This window comes from Penicillium alfredii (assembly GCF_028826965.1).
Source record: "Penicillium alfredii strain IBT 34128 chromosome Unknown utg000002l_segment0_segment0, whole genome shotgun sequence".
NCBI lineage: Eukaryota > Fungi > Ascomycota > Eurotiomycetes > Eurotiales > Aspergillaceae > Penicillium > Penicillium alfredii.
The window spans coordinates 711,898-727,974 of NW_026622699.1; the positions used below are offsets into that span (position 1 = coordinate 711,898).

The window sequence follows — 16,077 nt, forward strand, 5'->3', positions numbered from 1 at the left end:
AAATGCCTTGGACAAATAGCTCCCCGCCCTCTTGTGGGAAACCAACTCCTCGAAACCGTTCTAACCGCAATAGCCAACTTGACCAGCGACCAGCCGAGCAATATTCACCGTAGCCGCTGAAACACGGACTGATATACTCTTTGCACATTATCGTTGAATTCGATTTTGACAGCGCCATTGATTCCACTGGAGGTGGGTCGTCAGGTAGTGACCGTCTTTCGACCTAGCAGGGATACTTGAGGGCTACTGCAAGTATCAGAAATGGAGCCGTTCATGCTCCTCGCCGATCCAACTGTTGAAATTAGCGCCATGTTGTCGAGGGATTTAAAGCCTTTGTCTTTTCTTGTCCTGTACCTCACACAGACAGACCTACGCTCGGATAACCAGCTTCTTCTTTACCACCCAAATCATTCTGCAAGTCGTGATCGCAATATGCCCAAAGCGGCATCATTTTCGCGAAACGCAGTTTCGCACGCCTCTAACCGCGCAAGACGGACTTCCGGCCGCAGTCCACCTTTCCTCCCCGTTGCACAGCCTCTGGCTGCCGTTCCCGGTGCCTCCCAGTATACCACCGACGTACAATCACCACGGTCACCGGTATGTGAACGAACCTATGCCGTTGCTATAGATGTGTGGCAGGGATGCCCTTATTGACCTCTGACCGCTAGACCGAGCCCAAGAAGATTTCAGAGAAGGGCTCCGATGAGGAAGATCCCAAAGTGATCCATAAGAGATGCTACGAGGTCATTGGGAGAGCGGACCATATCTTGACTGAAGCGCGACAGCGATCTTCAAATACCATACGACAACTCAACGCGGACAAGGCGCAGCTCTCTGCTGAGAAGCAACAAGCCATTGACGAGATCAGCCAACTCAAGTCGGAGATTCAACAAGTGAAGCAGGAACTCGAACTTGCCACCACAAACTTCCAACACCAGAGGGTGCAGGTCGATGAGCAGCGGTTTGTGCTAGAGGTTCACGCCATGGCTCTGGCGTTGACGAATAAGCTTTGGAGCAGGACGGAGGCACACAGAAATGCGTCTATTGGCCCCCAACTGCAATTCCCCGATATGGCTCAGGCTTCCTGGTCAGACAATGCAGGGCAGTACACCGCGTTGAACAGTCACCCCCTCCCGGCAAATCATCTATCGGGGACCCAAGACGGGCTGGCACAATTCAATACATACTCATCGATATCCTGAACCATACCGGAGGGGGAGCCGACGAGAGGAATTGGTGTAACCGGGCAATAAACTATTGAGTAATATTTTTCAGCGTTCCTTGATAGCCTAAAGACTACAATCAACTTTAAACCATATCCAGACGGGAGACTGGTTGCGAACGGGGAGAATAGGCTGCGCAAATATAGCACTTGTTGGTGGGTAAGATATATGCAGTAAACCTGAAGTTAGTAAGCCAATTATGCACCTTCCACAGTCGACATATATGAGTTCCTCTTATGGTAAAGCGGGACCAGATTTGCCATCGCAGTGCGTACCCGGAAGTAAGCCCGACATATCCGTGGTGAGTGACTCGTGGATCTGCACCGTGGAATGAACTGACACCAGGTTCGTGCCGGTTCCATCATGAAACAACGGCCAGGCCCAGGTACGCCTTGTGCCAGCCCCCGCAACCAACAATTGTAAAAGCTTTAGATCGATACGTACGCTTGACGAGCTTCATACGCCCCTGTGGATTACTTTTGTATAATTCGCTTCCCCTAGCTCCCATGACAGAAGACTTGTCTTTCTCTTACCAGAACCAGTCGGATCTGGCAGCAGATATCTGAATCGACTGATTTTGTCACTAATCGACTAAGGACCGCGGCAAAGGACTCAGGTCAAGGTAAATCATAGACCGCGTTCGCTGTTAGATCGGCGTTAGGTTAGGAGTCCAAGGCTCGTCCGGGTGAAGCAGGTGGCACCTACACAGCCTGCGCCGCCTACACGAGCCTGCAATTTCATTGGCAGCCAAAAAAAAAAAACCCAGCTATTGCGAAAGGACCAATGGTTTGTTTCTGGGAGAATAATCTGGTATCATTCCTCTCCCAAGTTCAGCCCGCGCCAACTCCCAAGATATTTATCCTTGACACATTGTGTTTCTGTAGTTTCTGTAGTACTACCGGAGAGTAAGTAGAACCCACTGTAAACTTTCCAGGCCTTTTGTAAGCTGGTAAAAGCGATCAGTTGATGGCGTGGACCTAGCTGACATACCACGGTTGATAACTAATTGGGTTCGTGCTCTCTAAGCGGCTTTGTTATGATGGGCGTAGATCTGCACTATGGGGTTCTTTAGCTCGTGCTGGGGCAATTTAGTGACCTGTAACACTACTACGCCCATTTTACATTACCAGGCTATAATGGGGGCATGGATCACGCGGCTTGTCCGAGAGTGATGGTCTTCTGGCCATGAGATCCGCTCCCTGGCCGCCCCTTTGAGGGTTCTTTCTCGCGTGCCGAGGATCCGTGCGCATCTCCGCGAGTTTTCCGGTTCCCACGTTCTCTTTACTTCCGCCAGGACAATGAATTTCAACCGTCATCGCTATTCGTTGGCAATAGTTCAGTGAAGGAACAGTGATTTCTGCTAGGATATACGGGGATTCGAGGTTCGTAAGCTCGTGGACTGTGCGGTGGAACTGAGATAGGACCAAAGGTTGGTCAGGTTCGAGTGGTCCTCAGACAATTTGCGGTTCCGAATGGCGTTAGGGGCTGACAGTCACCCGAATTTAATGGTCCTGTCAAGATTCGGATCCAGGATGCTCTAACGGCCAGACCTATGTATGAGTCGCATAGATCTACATCCTAGGCTAAGCCTACAGTTTCCTGTCAGTAATACCATAACGGCCCCGATTAGGAGCACCGACCTATGTGGATCTGTCGTGGCGCGATATGTTCAGGAGTGAGTGGTCGCTAACCATTCTCTGCTGCCCCAAGACGAGGCTGGGAGCTTATTGGCAGCCGAGAAATTCGGACCATTATGAAACGCGCTTGAGGCCAATAGTGTGCTTTCTGACTGGAAACTTTTGTAAAAATCGGTCAATATCACACATTATTGGCCGGGGAGGCCGATCACTCAGGGATTCAATCTTGGCAAACCGATATTCCCGTATCGATCTGCATCTACATCGGTGGATTATCGATACGCTCTACCTGGATGGGATCTAGGCCCAACTATGAGCCCCGCTGCATTCCTGTATGTACCCCAGCGAGCACGGGGCAGATCGCATATTTGCCGCCATTTCCACGCACGCTCGTGTGAGGCCTAGCTTTGTGAGAGATCAGCAGTTCTGCGGTTGGCGGGTAAACAATGGGAATCCAACCCTATGCTTTTCCGATTCCTATGACATTGGAGACCTCGCCAATTGTCAAACCACTTGTCTACTCGAGATCTGGACTAATGAGGGTCCACTTCGGAAGAACCATGACCCACCCGCGATGAACACGAGTTTGGAAATCAAAAGAGGAGAAAATCGATTGCTTGGGGGAAGCATGGGACGAAACGAAAGTGCGATATCAACGCCAATAAACCTCATTGCGACTAAGAGGTCACTCCTTTGGATTTGGAATTACAAGCTATGAGCCCAGTAGCTCCATCCATTGGCTTGCGGAGAATTCCCGTATCTTACTCGCACCGGTTTCTAATACGTACTGGTGATCAACACTCTCTTGCCATCATCCGATCAACTCTGCGGGCCGGTTCCGTAGTTGATCCTCTGTCACCGGAGCGAGATCGCAGGCGGTATGGCGGCAGGAACAAAGAATAATGGAGACTAGCGCTGCTGACTGGATTTGTGGGCCAGGGGGTGCTTGGACCAACGCGCCATGGTTGACCTTTCATTTGACCCACATAGATCACCTTATAGTGGAATCATCTCAACATGAGTCATGGGATCGTGCCTGAGCCTGCCCCTTGCCGCTAAGGACGGTGGTCAGCAAAAAGCTCCACCAGACGGGGCGCGTAGGTCGCTGCGCCAGACGCCGATCACCAATTCGTGCCCAGTGGAGAGATAGGGGCTTTCCCGAGTGTCTATCGCCCGGGGATTTTCCAGGCGAAGATCTGCTTGAGCTGAGAGGGTACTGAACACACGATTTCTGGGAGACACAAACTTCCTATGGCTATGCTGCATCTCAATCTAATCCATTTGTTTCTTAGTGTCATGGTACAGTCCCATGTGTCGTGGCCTGGCACTCCTGTTATTGGGTCTCAACCGTAGCGCATAACGGCGAGCTGGCTGACGTATTCACAGCAACTTGTATTCCTACTGCGTCGAGCGCTTACTGCGTAGCGTCTTCCTCTCCACAGTTAGCGTGCTCCGGGCCTTCCATAGCTCATTTACCATTTCCTGCAAGCGATCGACCTTTGTCTCCAGTGCGCGGATCTTTTGCGACATTGTGTTCATGTACTGGTGGGTACCGTCGTTGAAAGTACCTTGCTTTCTTAGTCGATCCTCGTTGTTGCTGTAGTGTTCCAGGTCAGTATGATGACCGAGGATGGCAAATTCAGTGCGGGCCCAGCCGGATAATACTCACTGGACTCGGTCGTCCAAGCTAGGAATTTGTCAGTAAGAACACCTTGAAATCCTCGATGGAGATCTGAAAAGACATACTCTCTAATCAAAGTATATGCCACCGGATCTCCTGGGGTGTTCAACGTAGGATGCCGGGACGAGTCCGGCTCGCCTAGAACGCTTTCCGTCTTTATCGCCCGTGGTTGCTGCTCCTCCTGGTCGTCTTCATCCATCTTCACTACATAATTCTCGTCACATGAATCATCACCGGATGCATGTGACCGATGGTCATCGTCCTGCGAAAGCTCTGGAGAGTCTGCGGAGCTCTCTCCTGTCGTGCTAGGCGAGTGTGATGCCATCAATATGTGCTGCAGTTCGCCGAGGAGACTCACTGGCTCACTGCTGGACTGGTTATCCCTTGAATTGGCCATTCTTCTAGGGCGACCAGAAAGGTAGGGGTGAAGAAAAGGAGTGAAGCCGTTCTGATCGAAGGGAGATTGGCTTACATTTATATCTGAATCGGAGACGAAGAGCCGTACTCAAGTATAATATGGTAACAGGAACGGGCTTCGCTAGTGGTACTACGGGCATAGGGTATTCGCCTTTGGCGAATAAGGAAGCTTTCGTTTGTTTGGATACTGTACGAGCTGCTGGGGCCAGGATTGTTGAAGCAAAACGACAGTACATGGACACAGAGCTTCTATACTGTGGGTCCGTCGATTCGCTTCGCCATATCCCCCCTACTGACCTCCTATATGGTCGGCCTTAAGAAAAAAAGCTCTTCATGAACCTCGGCAGTCTCAACCACCCCGCGCCCCGAATGAAGCGATATCTTGACCTGAGCACAAAGAGATAGCTGCGGCGTGTACATTGAAACCCACGCATTTGTTTTCGACCTGTGTATGGCACGGCAACTTAACCACCTACTTGACCACCTACTGGTAAAAAGCAACCCGTTGAGATTACCTGATTACCATAACGGCTTAAGAAGGCGAGACATGCCCTTGTTTCATATTTCCACGGCCGTCAGAGAGTTTGATGGTTACATTGCTATTCCACCAGCTTAGGGCTGCAATTGCACAACTGGGGATGAGTCTTCCTGGGGGTGGGGCTCAGTTTAGCAAGGTTCACCGTTCCAGGGACGGATAACACGGGACGGGCCTAGAGCCGGGCAAACGATATCCACCTTGCACGATTCGCCGAGGGATTTTTGATTCCACCATTGGTCTGCAGGGGTGCTCTTGGTGTCCAGGACGGAGACCATCACCAAATAAAATAAAATTATAACAGCCATCCGCCCACCAGTCGTGCCCTCGACAAACGTCTGTCTGTGGCTACACTTACTTGTTATTCCCCATTCCCCACTCTCACAGTCCTCTCTCAAACAATGCCCAAAGCAGACTATATTCCTTGGTCTCAATGGGAGGAAGAAAATCTTCCACGGTGGTTATCCGAGCATAGCATGCTGTCCTGGAAAGCCAAGTCTGAGGCATATTACAGGCATTATGGGCTTCCAAGGACCCCCGAAGCGCTGCGGAGCAAGCTCAACCAACTGAATAGGCCACGCGGGGACCTCCCCGGGGGAATACATAGATACCATCACTCACCCGCTCGCCGGGCACGCCATCACCGGCATCGAGACTCGCAAGAACTTCCTGTCCGCTCTTTGCCTCTCCGATCGAGGGCTCCCCGCACAAGGAGCCGTGCCTTCTCGCAGCTAGTGCATGAATCGAGACCGTCTGAGCAAGGTCTGCATGGCCGATGGGAGCAGTCCTTGCCGTCTATTCTCTCACACGCCGGCGAGATGGCTGTGATGGCACGTGAAGATATTTCGTTGATTCCACGACGAGAGTACTCTAGTAAGTACTGCAGTACACAAGAAATCAATGCTAAGCTGACGAAAGAACGTGTCGCAGTATACGAGCTTCCCAATCCACCATTATTGCGACGAGAACAGCCTCGATTGATGGAACAACTCTGGAGAGCAATCCACAGAGTCGCTGGTCGCCCTGGAGACTAGGAGAGAAAGGCCTCTGAAACAAAACATGTGATATAGGAATCCAGATACGCTATGTCACGTTTGCAAGAATCGGAAAGTAGAGATTATCTCGTACGTACGATAATTGGTTGGGACTTGGGAATCACATTCAAACCACTACAGTCACCCTTCCGTAAGAGTACATGGAGTAATATGTTTTAAAATATATAGATACTAGAGAACACGTTTATGACAAACTTGAGATAAGACTAGAATAATATTTTCATGGGCATAGATCTACTTATTCCAATGCCTGAGTATTTTCCGCCTTCAAGCTGTTTGGAGACTAAAATGTGCAACAGAGCTGTTCTCGTCTCCCGCACGGTCCCGTACAACGCCGCCGCCTCGCAATTATCAACAATGGAACTTACGATTGTTTCAGAGCACGAGTTTCCTTTTTCGGACTAATTTGTCTACTGCGAATTACAGCATCCTATCTGCTACGGGGGTTTCATGAGAATGCATGATAATGCTAGTAGGGGTAAAGGGCTTTTGCTCCGTACTAGGTGATGCAATTCTGTCCAAGCCATAGTATATACGTAGACATGGAAAGCTTGGACGGGACTAGTAGTGCCCATCCGGCTATGTCAGGAAACTATGGCATCGCTGCTGATAGTTTCGGAGATACATTGGATCTTCCAAAAACACCAGACGTATTGCTACTCAGCCAACATCGGAATAAGCCAGTACTCCCCACAAGACGCTCCATAAATTCCACAGGCCCTAAATTCGTTGCCATCAACATGGGGACATACATAAATGGGTGGTCAGAGGGGCTGTTAAAGGAATAATTCAACAATGTCGTGACAGGAGTAGAGCGATAAATGCACAAGAACAAAGTCAGAAAAAAGAAAAACGCGCTTGTAAGAACGTTGGACAATCCACGCCACATTAAGTCAAAGTGTTATTGTCTAGACACGCAAAATAACAAATGTAGTACTATATTTCATATGGGGACTCAATTAAGCTACCACCTGGGCATGCGGTGATAAGTCGAGGCCCGTCTAAGGAGACCCCATCCCAAGTTAAGGGATCGGTCATGCTCACTGGACAAAATGGTAAGCAACTAGGTAAATCGTCGAACAGCCGCTCCGATGCATCGCCACTACAATTCTCCAATAGGTCTTTCCGCCGCACTAGAAACTGCTGTCCTGGGTACCGCTCGTCAAGGGAGAAGTCTCCAAACGCCAAAGCCTGCAGTACCAGTAGTCCGTCTGGCCCGAAAGCCCATTCGGCAAAGACCAGAAATTCTGTTGCTCTAGATATGGCCGAAGAGAGATCTCCCTTCTGTGGATCCGATTGCAAGTCTGATTACCACGTCATTGATTGATCGAAATACTGATCAAAAAAGCTGATGTAGTTGTTATCACTGTCGGAGCTCATCGAAAGATTAGCGATTTCCTCCGCGAGATCTTTGATTGGACCGCCACTTTGTCTCTTCCGTAGAAGGGCGAGAATATCTCGTCAGATGTCACAGTGAATTCTCTCGGTACCGCTGAAACGCAAATGCAAAACCTGAAGCCTCGAAGATGCGGCCGTAGGTTGAAGAGCTCTTTGCTGTGATGTGTCAGCGCGTTTCCTATTTTTTTTTCCCGCGAGGGCCTAGGACTTACTGCGGCAGATGGGGTCGCACACAGCGCCAATGCGGTGACGCGGGACAGATCTACGATGGTCGTTAAATTAGGAATCCAAACGGGTGACGTATCCCGATCGTCCTCAAACAGCCCTTCGTTGCCGATCGCTGTGAGCCGGCGCTGGTGAAAGACCAAGCTTTCGAGCGTTGGTCGGTGGTGCTGGATAGCTTCCTGAACCCGGAAGCCTAACTCCGGAAAATTGGATAATCTCAATCGGAGATGTCGTAGTCCCTGGATAGAGATCAAAAATTGAATAACCGAAGTAAAGTCATAAACGTCATCCGGTTCGTGCAGCAAGAAATCACAACACAGTTCAAACTCTTTAAGCGCGATTCGTGAACCAGACAATGAACGTAGAAAGCGGAAAGCATTCGGGCAGTCACGCAAAAAGTCAATGCTTGGAGGCTATGAAAAGAATAGAATTGCAGATCCCCTGTGAGGGTCACTTTGGAAAGTGACAGTACTGAAAGTGGTGGAAAAGGTATAAGCTCATGCTCGTAGGATTCAATGCCTGGTCAACGCAGGCCCATGACGTCCCAGTGAAGGCCTCGGGCGTTGGGAGACAGCACGAATCCAATGGAAAGATCAGTCAAGTGCATCCAGTTTTGCTGAATGCATTTTCGCAGTGATTCAACCTCGGCTGGGTGCTGGATTCCTTCCCACTCCAGTTTGGTCAGACTTTATAATCGAGATAGACCGTCCAGACAATGCTGCGCATGGGGACATGTGCCATCGGTAACCAGCGTGAGGCAAGTGAGGCGTTTTTGGTGCCGGCTTAGATAGCCTCCTTCGTCCAAAACCCCCGCCGGGATACAAGTGCCCAGGCGCCATCTATTGTACGATCTATCTTCGGCAAAATGCGGTCGAATGGATGACCGTTAGAGTTGTCGCGGCTGGGCTTGATAAAGGTGATAAGGACAAAATTTCGAACAAAATTAAGAGTTGGTCCTACGTGGGAGGGAAATATGATGCATTGAGCAGAGACATTGGAGAAAAAAAGTGGTGCAAAGTTATGGGTACTTGGGCAACTTGTTCTGCTTGCCTGAGGATGTCACGGACAGATTGTGAGTTATACCAATTGCCAATATTCTAAATCTGACCATTTCAAAGCATTTTAAAAGAACTTCCAGTCAATGGAAATGACAGGAAGAGGGTGATCGGCTCTTTGATGCGACGAGGGATCCGCGAACTGGACCAAATTGCGACGATAGATGACTTGGCCCACCGTGTTTTCAGCTTGCTTTGGGATAAGGTCGAATCGTCAATTGGGCACAATGAATCAGAGATGACAGGCGTATCAGCTTATTTGAAAGGTACGTTCACATGAATGGCTCCTAAGTGTACCGTTGTTCACATCTGGTTTAACCAGATACACGCCACTTATTCATGGAGCAGCGTACATCTTACCACGATACCCACAATCGTCTTGTGACCGTTTTCCTCCGAAAGCTGGAATATTATCAAGGAATTCTTTTCTTGACTTCAAATCGGGGTATCCAGTTTGATGATGCAATTCTCAGCCGGATCCATTTGACTATTGAGTATGAGGATTTGACGAGAGAGTTTCGCAGAGATCTCTGGTCAACTTTTTTGTCCAAGGCACGTACGATGCAAGGACCTGCTGTGGTTGAGGAAGACGACCTCCGACGATTGGAAGCATTGGATCTAAATGGACGAGAGGTGGGTTTAGAACGTTGCTAAGCAAGTTCCATTTGCTGACTAGCATGAACCAGATCAAAAACATCGCCGCTATCGCACATGCTCTCGCTGAGGCGGACGTCAACCAGGTGAACTACAAATACTTGGAGTTAGCCGCCGAATCAAATAAGAAATTTTCAAAGGAGTTTGGCAGAGGGAGGCCTGTTGATGGAATGTATGTCTAACAGCATACCCAGTGTGTCGTTCCTCAAGGCTGCCGAATAGTCCCTTATGGAAATATTTTCGGTTAGTACACGACAGTCTATTATTGTTCCTGAAGCTTCATAGTTGAATCAAGTCTTATATAAATCATTTCATTATGCCAAAGTAAAGTCCGAGAGGACTGGATGATCAGTTCATCATGGTCAACCTGTATAAGAAGTATACATCTCTTAAGGCAATAGTAGGTTTTCAGGTAAAGTGGGTATCAAGGATTGATAACAGGTTGAAGTCCTGGTTGGTTTGCGCGGATGTGGCCGGAAAGGCTCCAGGCTTCAATATCACGCATGATTGAATTGCTAACCCAACATATTAAGCACTGCCTCACGTCACACGAAGACGTTTTTGCTCTTCTGGCTCCAGTCGATGTAGTTGTCGTTTAACCGCTCGTGGTCGCTGCAAAGTCGGTCGACATTTCAAAGTGGAGCCGTGAAAGTCGATGATCAATGCCCGGCCAAGTTCTTCATTCCATAGAATATTGTCACGCCTCAGATCTTCGTGAATGATTCCCAAGGCTTTGATTTCTTTGTGTGATCTGCGAATTTCTTGGCGGAGCCAAGGCGCCAGTTCCATCGATGTTGTACTTTCTCCCCCCAGCCCATCACGAGCATATGACGAATTTCTCCAGCTCCATGAAGAAAATAGATTTTCGCCAGATCGAGAGTACCCAGAAAAACAGGCACAGCAGACCCTTGAACCTTTCGCAGAATTTGGTATACCTGCGCTTCGCGGGAGACTTTTTCCACAGCCCCGACGTGGTTCCCTTTCCGATGACAGTGTAGCCATATACGACGCAGGTAAGTTTAAATGGCGCACCGTATGCCCCGCAATCTCCGAGCGGTATGCAGCGGTCAATGTTTTCGTCCAACTGTGCTTTAAGTAAACGCACCAAATCTCCCAAGCTTATCGGATGTCGAAGATCGTCTTTAGTTCGACGATGGAGCATCACATTTGGACAGAAGTCGTCTAGGACACCGCCTGATTGCAATCCGAGTAAACATCGCTGGGTGCAAAATTGTGTATTGCGATGTCGGGTCTGGTTGCCTTGATTATTTCCGTTATCCTGTTGACGACCTGCTCGTTGGGTAGACGGGGATGATGCAACTTGGCTGAAGCCCCGCTTGCGGCTTGTTGCTTGGTTCGAATCGGAGCCTGATGAGTCTGGCGACTGCGAGCGGTGTGGTACACCTGACGGTGCGCAGCCTGCCTGAGACCTTGTAGACACTCGGCGGGCTGCTGCTGTTGGAGAATCCGGTGGAGACGACGGTAATTCATAAGACGAGCCCGATTCCGGACTCGGATACTCCGGGTTGGTACTGTCTGAGTGGAAAAGGGTCTGCCGCAGTTCTGCTTTGGGAATCTGAGAACGGGTATGGTCAAAGCTGGTCTTCCAAATAGGAATCTCTGATCGCATAGAATTCCGCCATTCCTGGGCACGCGCAGTCGAGGAAAAAGCCATCAAACACAGACACAGTGTCCTCGCAACAGAAGTCTTCCGTAGCTGAGAACTATATTCAACTTCTGGGTTCACTTCGCTGTTAGGGTCACAAAGAAAGTAGTAAAGCGTGCTAGGCTCGTCTCGTGGAACACGGAGTACGACTCGAGCAATCCCGTTTGTCACATAGGAGTACTCGAGTCCTTCCTGGATCATCACATGATACTCCTGGACAAGCGCGGAGCAGACAAGCCGCTCTGCATTGTACCTCAATTTAGCTTCCTGGTTTGTCGGTATTTTGTTTGATCTGACCATCTCCTTCCATAAGTCCATTGGACGGAGCCCTATACGAAGGGTTGCGACAGAAAGCTTGTGTGGCGGCTTATACTCGACAGTCGTGAGGAGCGTGGCACCGTTGCCGTCGACACGATGGATGCAAAACTGATCAGGTCTTGGGCGGTGTACACTTGACGGTTGGCTTGCATCCGCTTCAATAGCTTCATTCTCATTTAGGGAATTCGTATGATTGCTGAATTGGATTCCATCACCGAGGCCAAACTCATCGCGAGCAGCGGGTATTTTGCGCAACTCGGAAATTATATCCTGGACATGCTCTTCCACGGCAAACCGCTCATAGGCCTCGAGTTCTTGCTCGCTGCTTATAGGCGTACGAGAAAATCGTCGACCTAATCCTTCCAACTCATGCAACGATGAGAACAGACGTGGCGCCCCTGCCGGCGTCAGCTGAAGGTAGCTACAGACGGACTCGTAGAGCTCCGACTGTTGTGTTGAAAAGACGTTCCAGTGTTCTAATCGCGTCGGGCAATGTTTCCCGGTGGGAAGGGGTATTTTCCCGGTAGTCGATCGAGATGGTGTCTCAACTCTCAACGGTCGGGAGAGGAGGTTGTGAGAATGGCGCAATAACTCCACGAACCTGGTCGGTCGGGTGCGCTCTTCAGCTCGTTCCCGTCTCTCTTTCTCCTGTCTGCCTTCATCTTCGGCCTGCTTCCGTCTCTCCTCTTCCTCCTTCCGTCTCTCCTCTTCCTCCTTCCGTCTCTCCTCTTCTTGCCTCCGTCCTTCTTCTGCCTGTAGATAAAGAGATTTGTAATCTGGGGAGCTGTTATCGGCCATCGACTGTTGGAAAGGGGAGGCAATAGCTTGAGATTGACAAGTTCCGACGGGGCTGGACACAGGTGCTGAGGTCAGCTGATCACGGTACCCGGCAGAGCTATTTTCCGGTAAATAGTTCCTGCACAAGTGGTGTGTGTTTTAAATCATCTCAGCTCAAAAGTGTACTCCGTATTCCACCCTCCGTACAGAGTACTGTACATACAGTATGTACTGTACGAATTGAGGGCGGAGGTACCCACACGGTTGTCCTTGCAACCAGGCTAAAATAATTTCGGGCCAGAGACCTGGGGGGTGCGAGAGTATTAGAAAAATGCACGGACCTTAGATCTATGTGGAGAGGGTGATGATGTTTAGCCAATCCTATTCAATCAGCCCGATTTTCTACGGAGAACAGTGTTTAAACAATGTTCTCACCACTATGGACGCCCTCATATTTTAAAATTTGAGACACTTGAATTAATTGCTATACCTCGTCACCACTTGCCTGCGGCCTCACTTTTAAACGGAAGTTTGGGTTGCTCTTTCAGCACCTCCTTTTTTCGTCTTAACTTGGTGGAACGCACAACTAAATGCTTTTATTCTTCAGCTTCCTGTTCATTTAATCTGATCAATATAGTACATCAATTATTAATAACCAACGATTGCCGTGACAGTATTCCCTCAAAACTAATATGGCGGTGATGAAGAGTGAAAAAGTTTTGATCGCCATATAATATCTACTCTTCAAGATGATTATTTTGTGTCACAGAAACGAAATCCTCTGACATGAAGACTAAAACTCTATTGTCACCATCATCGCTGCTTATCTTATCGGCGAAGGTTCGCATTGCTGAAAACCGACTGTGCGTACATATTCAACGGAGCAGTATATGCTAGCTAGGGTACTGTATACGACTATTAGATCACCAAAGAGTAGAATGGCCGGAAAAATATATCGTATAGGGCATTGTTGATGGGGAGACACAAAGTCGATGGGGAATAAAAAAAAATGAAGAGTCAACAAGAGGTTTGGGGGAACAGTGGGTGGTGAAACAATGAACTCCATAGAAATATGGTGGTTAAACTTCTCCTACACGTAGAGAGGTAGGGTATGCATCGAATTAGCCAGACAAGACCATTTTCACCAACCCACCTTGGTATCCACAAAAGAGGATGGAAATGTGTAATATATTGTTGTTAGGGAGGAAGAAAATTGATGGTGATGAAAACACAAGAGTCAACAGGGGGAATAGAGTTGAGGGCTGGTGAAACAGCAATTAATTCCCACATATCTCAGTGGACTCAAAAAAGAAAGGGCATGCTCGTTGAACACCATCTTAGAGGGTGTGTATTGAAAATGATTGGCCAACCCCCCCCCCCCCCCCCCCAAAAAAAAACCTGATCCTCCTGAGATCACGTGCAGTTCCTAATACCCTGGCACCCCCAGGTCTCCGGCAGGAACTGGGGACGTTTCCGGGAGATATGTAGCTCCTAGGGCGGACGACGAGCTCCCACCTCCACGTGGTGTCCGCTGGGAACTCTCAGAGAAACAGTTTGGCTGTCTCCGAGTGCCAGGAGGAGCTCAACGACGCGACTATCCCCCTTTCTACGTCGCGCCGACGCGCCGAAAACCGAGCCTCCGAACCTCACGAAACACCAAACATCACAGCCCCAGTACAGCAGAGGGAGTCGTGCCCCCCTCACGTACGCCCCGCGATGGAGAATGGAACTTGAGTCACTCCATTTGTCCTGCCCGACAATCGTTTACGGCGCCGGAGCTCGAAGAGTATGCGATGCGGACGCGAAGCAGAGGACGGATATGACCAACACAACATGGCCACAACCACCAACAGCAAAGAACCCACGCCCAAGAAGACAACCACACTCTATCACAACATCCCGACGCGTCAACATCGACCTCCAACCTCACGAAACACCAAACATTATAGCCCCAGTACGGTAGAGGCAGTTGCGCCCCTCTCACATACGCCTCGACATTGCTCAACAAATGGACATCACAAAAACAACACTACCAACACCACCAACAGCTCAGAACTTTAATTCGGAACATACATATTTTCCAACTTCACAGTTAACCTGTGTCCTAGCAGACGGTTACTCCAAGAGACGCGTCCCGGACGCGTCTTTTGTTGCGAGAACGTCTACACGGCCTCAAGTCAACACAGACCTGGAACACATCAAGGAGCAAGCCACAAACACTTCTACTGCCACACATACGGTAACATCGGCACTCAATGTAGCACACGCCAAACATACGGAACCGACAGCCAAGACCATTACAGGACGGGCCCTCCGGGCAGCCCATCCACGGTGCTCAATTTACCGCAGACGAGTGATTATTGTCAAACAGAAGCAGAGGAGGGCCAGGAAAGGCCTGACAAGTCAAAGATACAGAACAGTTATTAGAACTATCAGTACCGGAGGGTGCAACTGCTGGGAACAGAAGGGGAAAGCACTTCGTGAGAGGAAGAGCTTGATTTCTGGATGCAAGAAGCGGGAACACCTGTATTTATAGTTGTACGCTGCATAGCTGCCGATAATTGGGCGGCTGGGACAGTCTATGAATAAATCAATCAATCAATTAACTTCAGTGTACTCGATACCCTGCAAGCGCGTAGCTTGTTTCTTAAAACATGCGGTGGCTCTCAGGAATATAAAATCTTCCTGGGAGCTTATAGTATCCTCCTAGGAGTAGTAGATGGCGGATCCTAGGAATGGACTGGTTCCTGGGAGCACCGGTCGTCGGCTCCTAGGAATAACCCCTTGTTTCCTAGGAGGAGCCTAGTATCTGATTGATTGATTGATTTATTCATAGACTGTCCCAGCCGCCCAATTATCGGCAGCTATGCAGCGTGTGACTATAAGTACAGGTGTCCCCCACCCTCACATTCAGAAAACAAGCCGTTCCTTGTCCGAATGACTTCTCCGTCCGCTCCAGTAAGTTACATCCCAACTCGTAGTCCTGATGACCGTTCTGTTTCTATGTACCTGTCGGGCCTTTCCTGACCCTCCTCTACTTCTATATACCAAAACGGAGCCTAGTATCTTTTTTTGGGAGAGCACACTGTGGTTTCTAGGGCTACCTAGACATCTCCTAGGAGTACGTGAAGGTCCCAGGAGCAGCAAGTGGGTATAGCGAGAGAGGTGAGATAAGATATTTTTCGCCAATCGGACGCTTAAAAAATGTGTCTATGCCTTTGAAGGCACATCGTTAGATCAGGAGTGCTAAGTCATGGCGTAGAAAAGTCAAACGCCTCGGGTGGTTATAAGTGCGTTTATCCCGGGTGGTCATCAAAACACACAAATTCAACAAGCCCTCGCTTTCCCGGACTCGATCAGCTTCAACGCGGATATGCACATCCCACAGATAGTGCATTCAATTCTGGCTACAGTGTTGCTGTGCATTGGCTTTTGC

General features: G+C 49.3%; 7 protein-coding genes across 7 annotated transcripts; 2 read left to right on the forward strand and 5 right to left on the reverse strand.

The window, feature by feature from the left end:
* Positions 1-432: 432 nt before the first annotated feature.
* On the forward strand, positions 433-1,202 carry NUU61_001445 (uncharacterized protein; the record flags this gene model as incomplete). The annotated part of the gene is made up of 2 exons (XM_056652027.1): positions 433-597; positions 669-1,202. The coding sequence occupies 2 exons, from the start codon at positions 433-435 to the stop codon at positions 1,200-1,202; spliced, it is 699 nt and encodes a 232-aa protein (XP_056515294.1).
* A 3,056-nt stretch (positions 1,203-4,258) lies between these two features.
* NUU61_001446 (uncharacterized protein) lies at positions 4,259-4,938 on the reverse strand (the record flags this gene model as incomplete). Its single annotated transcript, XM_056652028.1, has 3 exons — positions 4,259-4,457; positions 4,530-4,547; positions 4,607-4,938. 3 exons carry the CDS (start codon positions 4,936-4,938, stop codon positions 4,259-4,261), a joined length of 549 nt encoding a protein of 182 aa, XP_056515295.1.
* A 2,546-nt stretch (positions 4,939-7,484) lies between these two features.
* Positions 7,485-7,928, reverse strand: NUU61_001447 (uncharacterized protein; the record flags this gene model as incomplete). Its single annotated transcript, XM_056652029.1, has 2 exons — positions 7,485-7,803; positions 7,885-7,928. 2 exons carry the CDS (start codon positions 7,926-7,928, stop codon positions 7,485-7,487), a joined length of 363 nt encoding a protein of 120 aa, XP_056515296.1.
* Positions 7,929-8,016: 88 nt separating this feature from the next.
* Positions 8,017-8,672, reverse strand: NUU61_001448 (uncharacterized protein; the record flags this gene model as incomplete). The annotated part of the gene is made up of 3 exons (XM_056652030.1): positions 8,017-8,097; positions 8,159-8,576; positions 8,626-8,672. The coding sequence occupies 3 exons, from the start codon at positions 8,670-8,672 to the stop codon at positions 8,017-8,019; spliced, it is 546 nt and encodes a 181-aa protein (XP_056515297.1).
* Positions 8,673-8,694: 22 nt separating this feature from the next.
* Positions 8,695-9,010, reverse strand: NUU61_001449 (uncharacterized protein; the record flags this gene model as incomplete). Its single annotated transcript, XM_056652031.1, is given in 2 exon segments — positions 8,695-8,857; positions 8,877-9,010. 2 exon segments carry the CDS (start codon positions 9,008-9,010, stop codon positions 8,695-8,697), a joined length of 297 nt encoding a protein of 98 aa, XP_056515298.1.
* A 217-nt stretch (positions 9,011-9,227) lies between these two features.
* Positions 9,228-10,062, forward strand: NUU61_001450 (ATPase AAA-type; the record flags this gene model as incomplete). The annotated part of the gene is made up of 4 exons (XM_056652032.1): positions 9,228-9,243; positions 9,310-9,492; positions 9,549-9,859; positions 9,913-10,062. 4 exons carry the CDS (start codon positions 9,228-9,230, stop codon positions 10,060-10,062), a joined length of 660 nt encoding a protein of 219 aa, XP_056515299.1.
* Positions 10,063-10,697: 635 nt separating this feature from the next.
* NUU61_001451 (uncharacterized protein) lies at positions 10,698-12,662 on the reverse strand (the record flags this gene model as incomplete). The annotated part of the gene is made up of 1 exon (XM_056652033.1): positions 10,698-12,662. The coding sequence occupies one exon, from the start codon at positions 12,660-12,662 to the stop codon at positions 10,698-10,700; it is 1,965 nt and encodes a 654-aa protein (XP_056515300.1).
* Between the last annotated feature and the right edge of the window lie 3,415 nt (positions 12,663-16,077).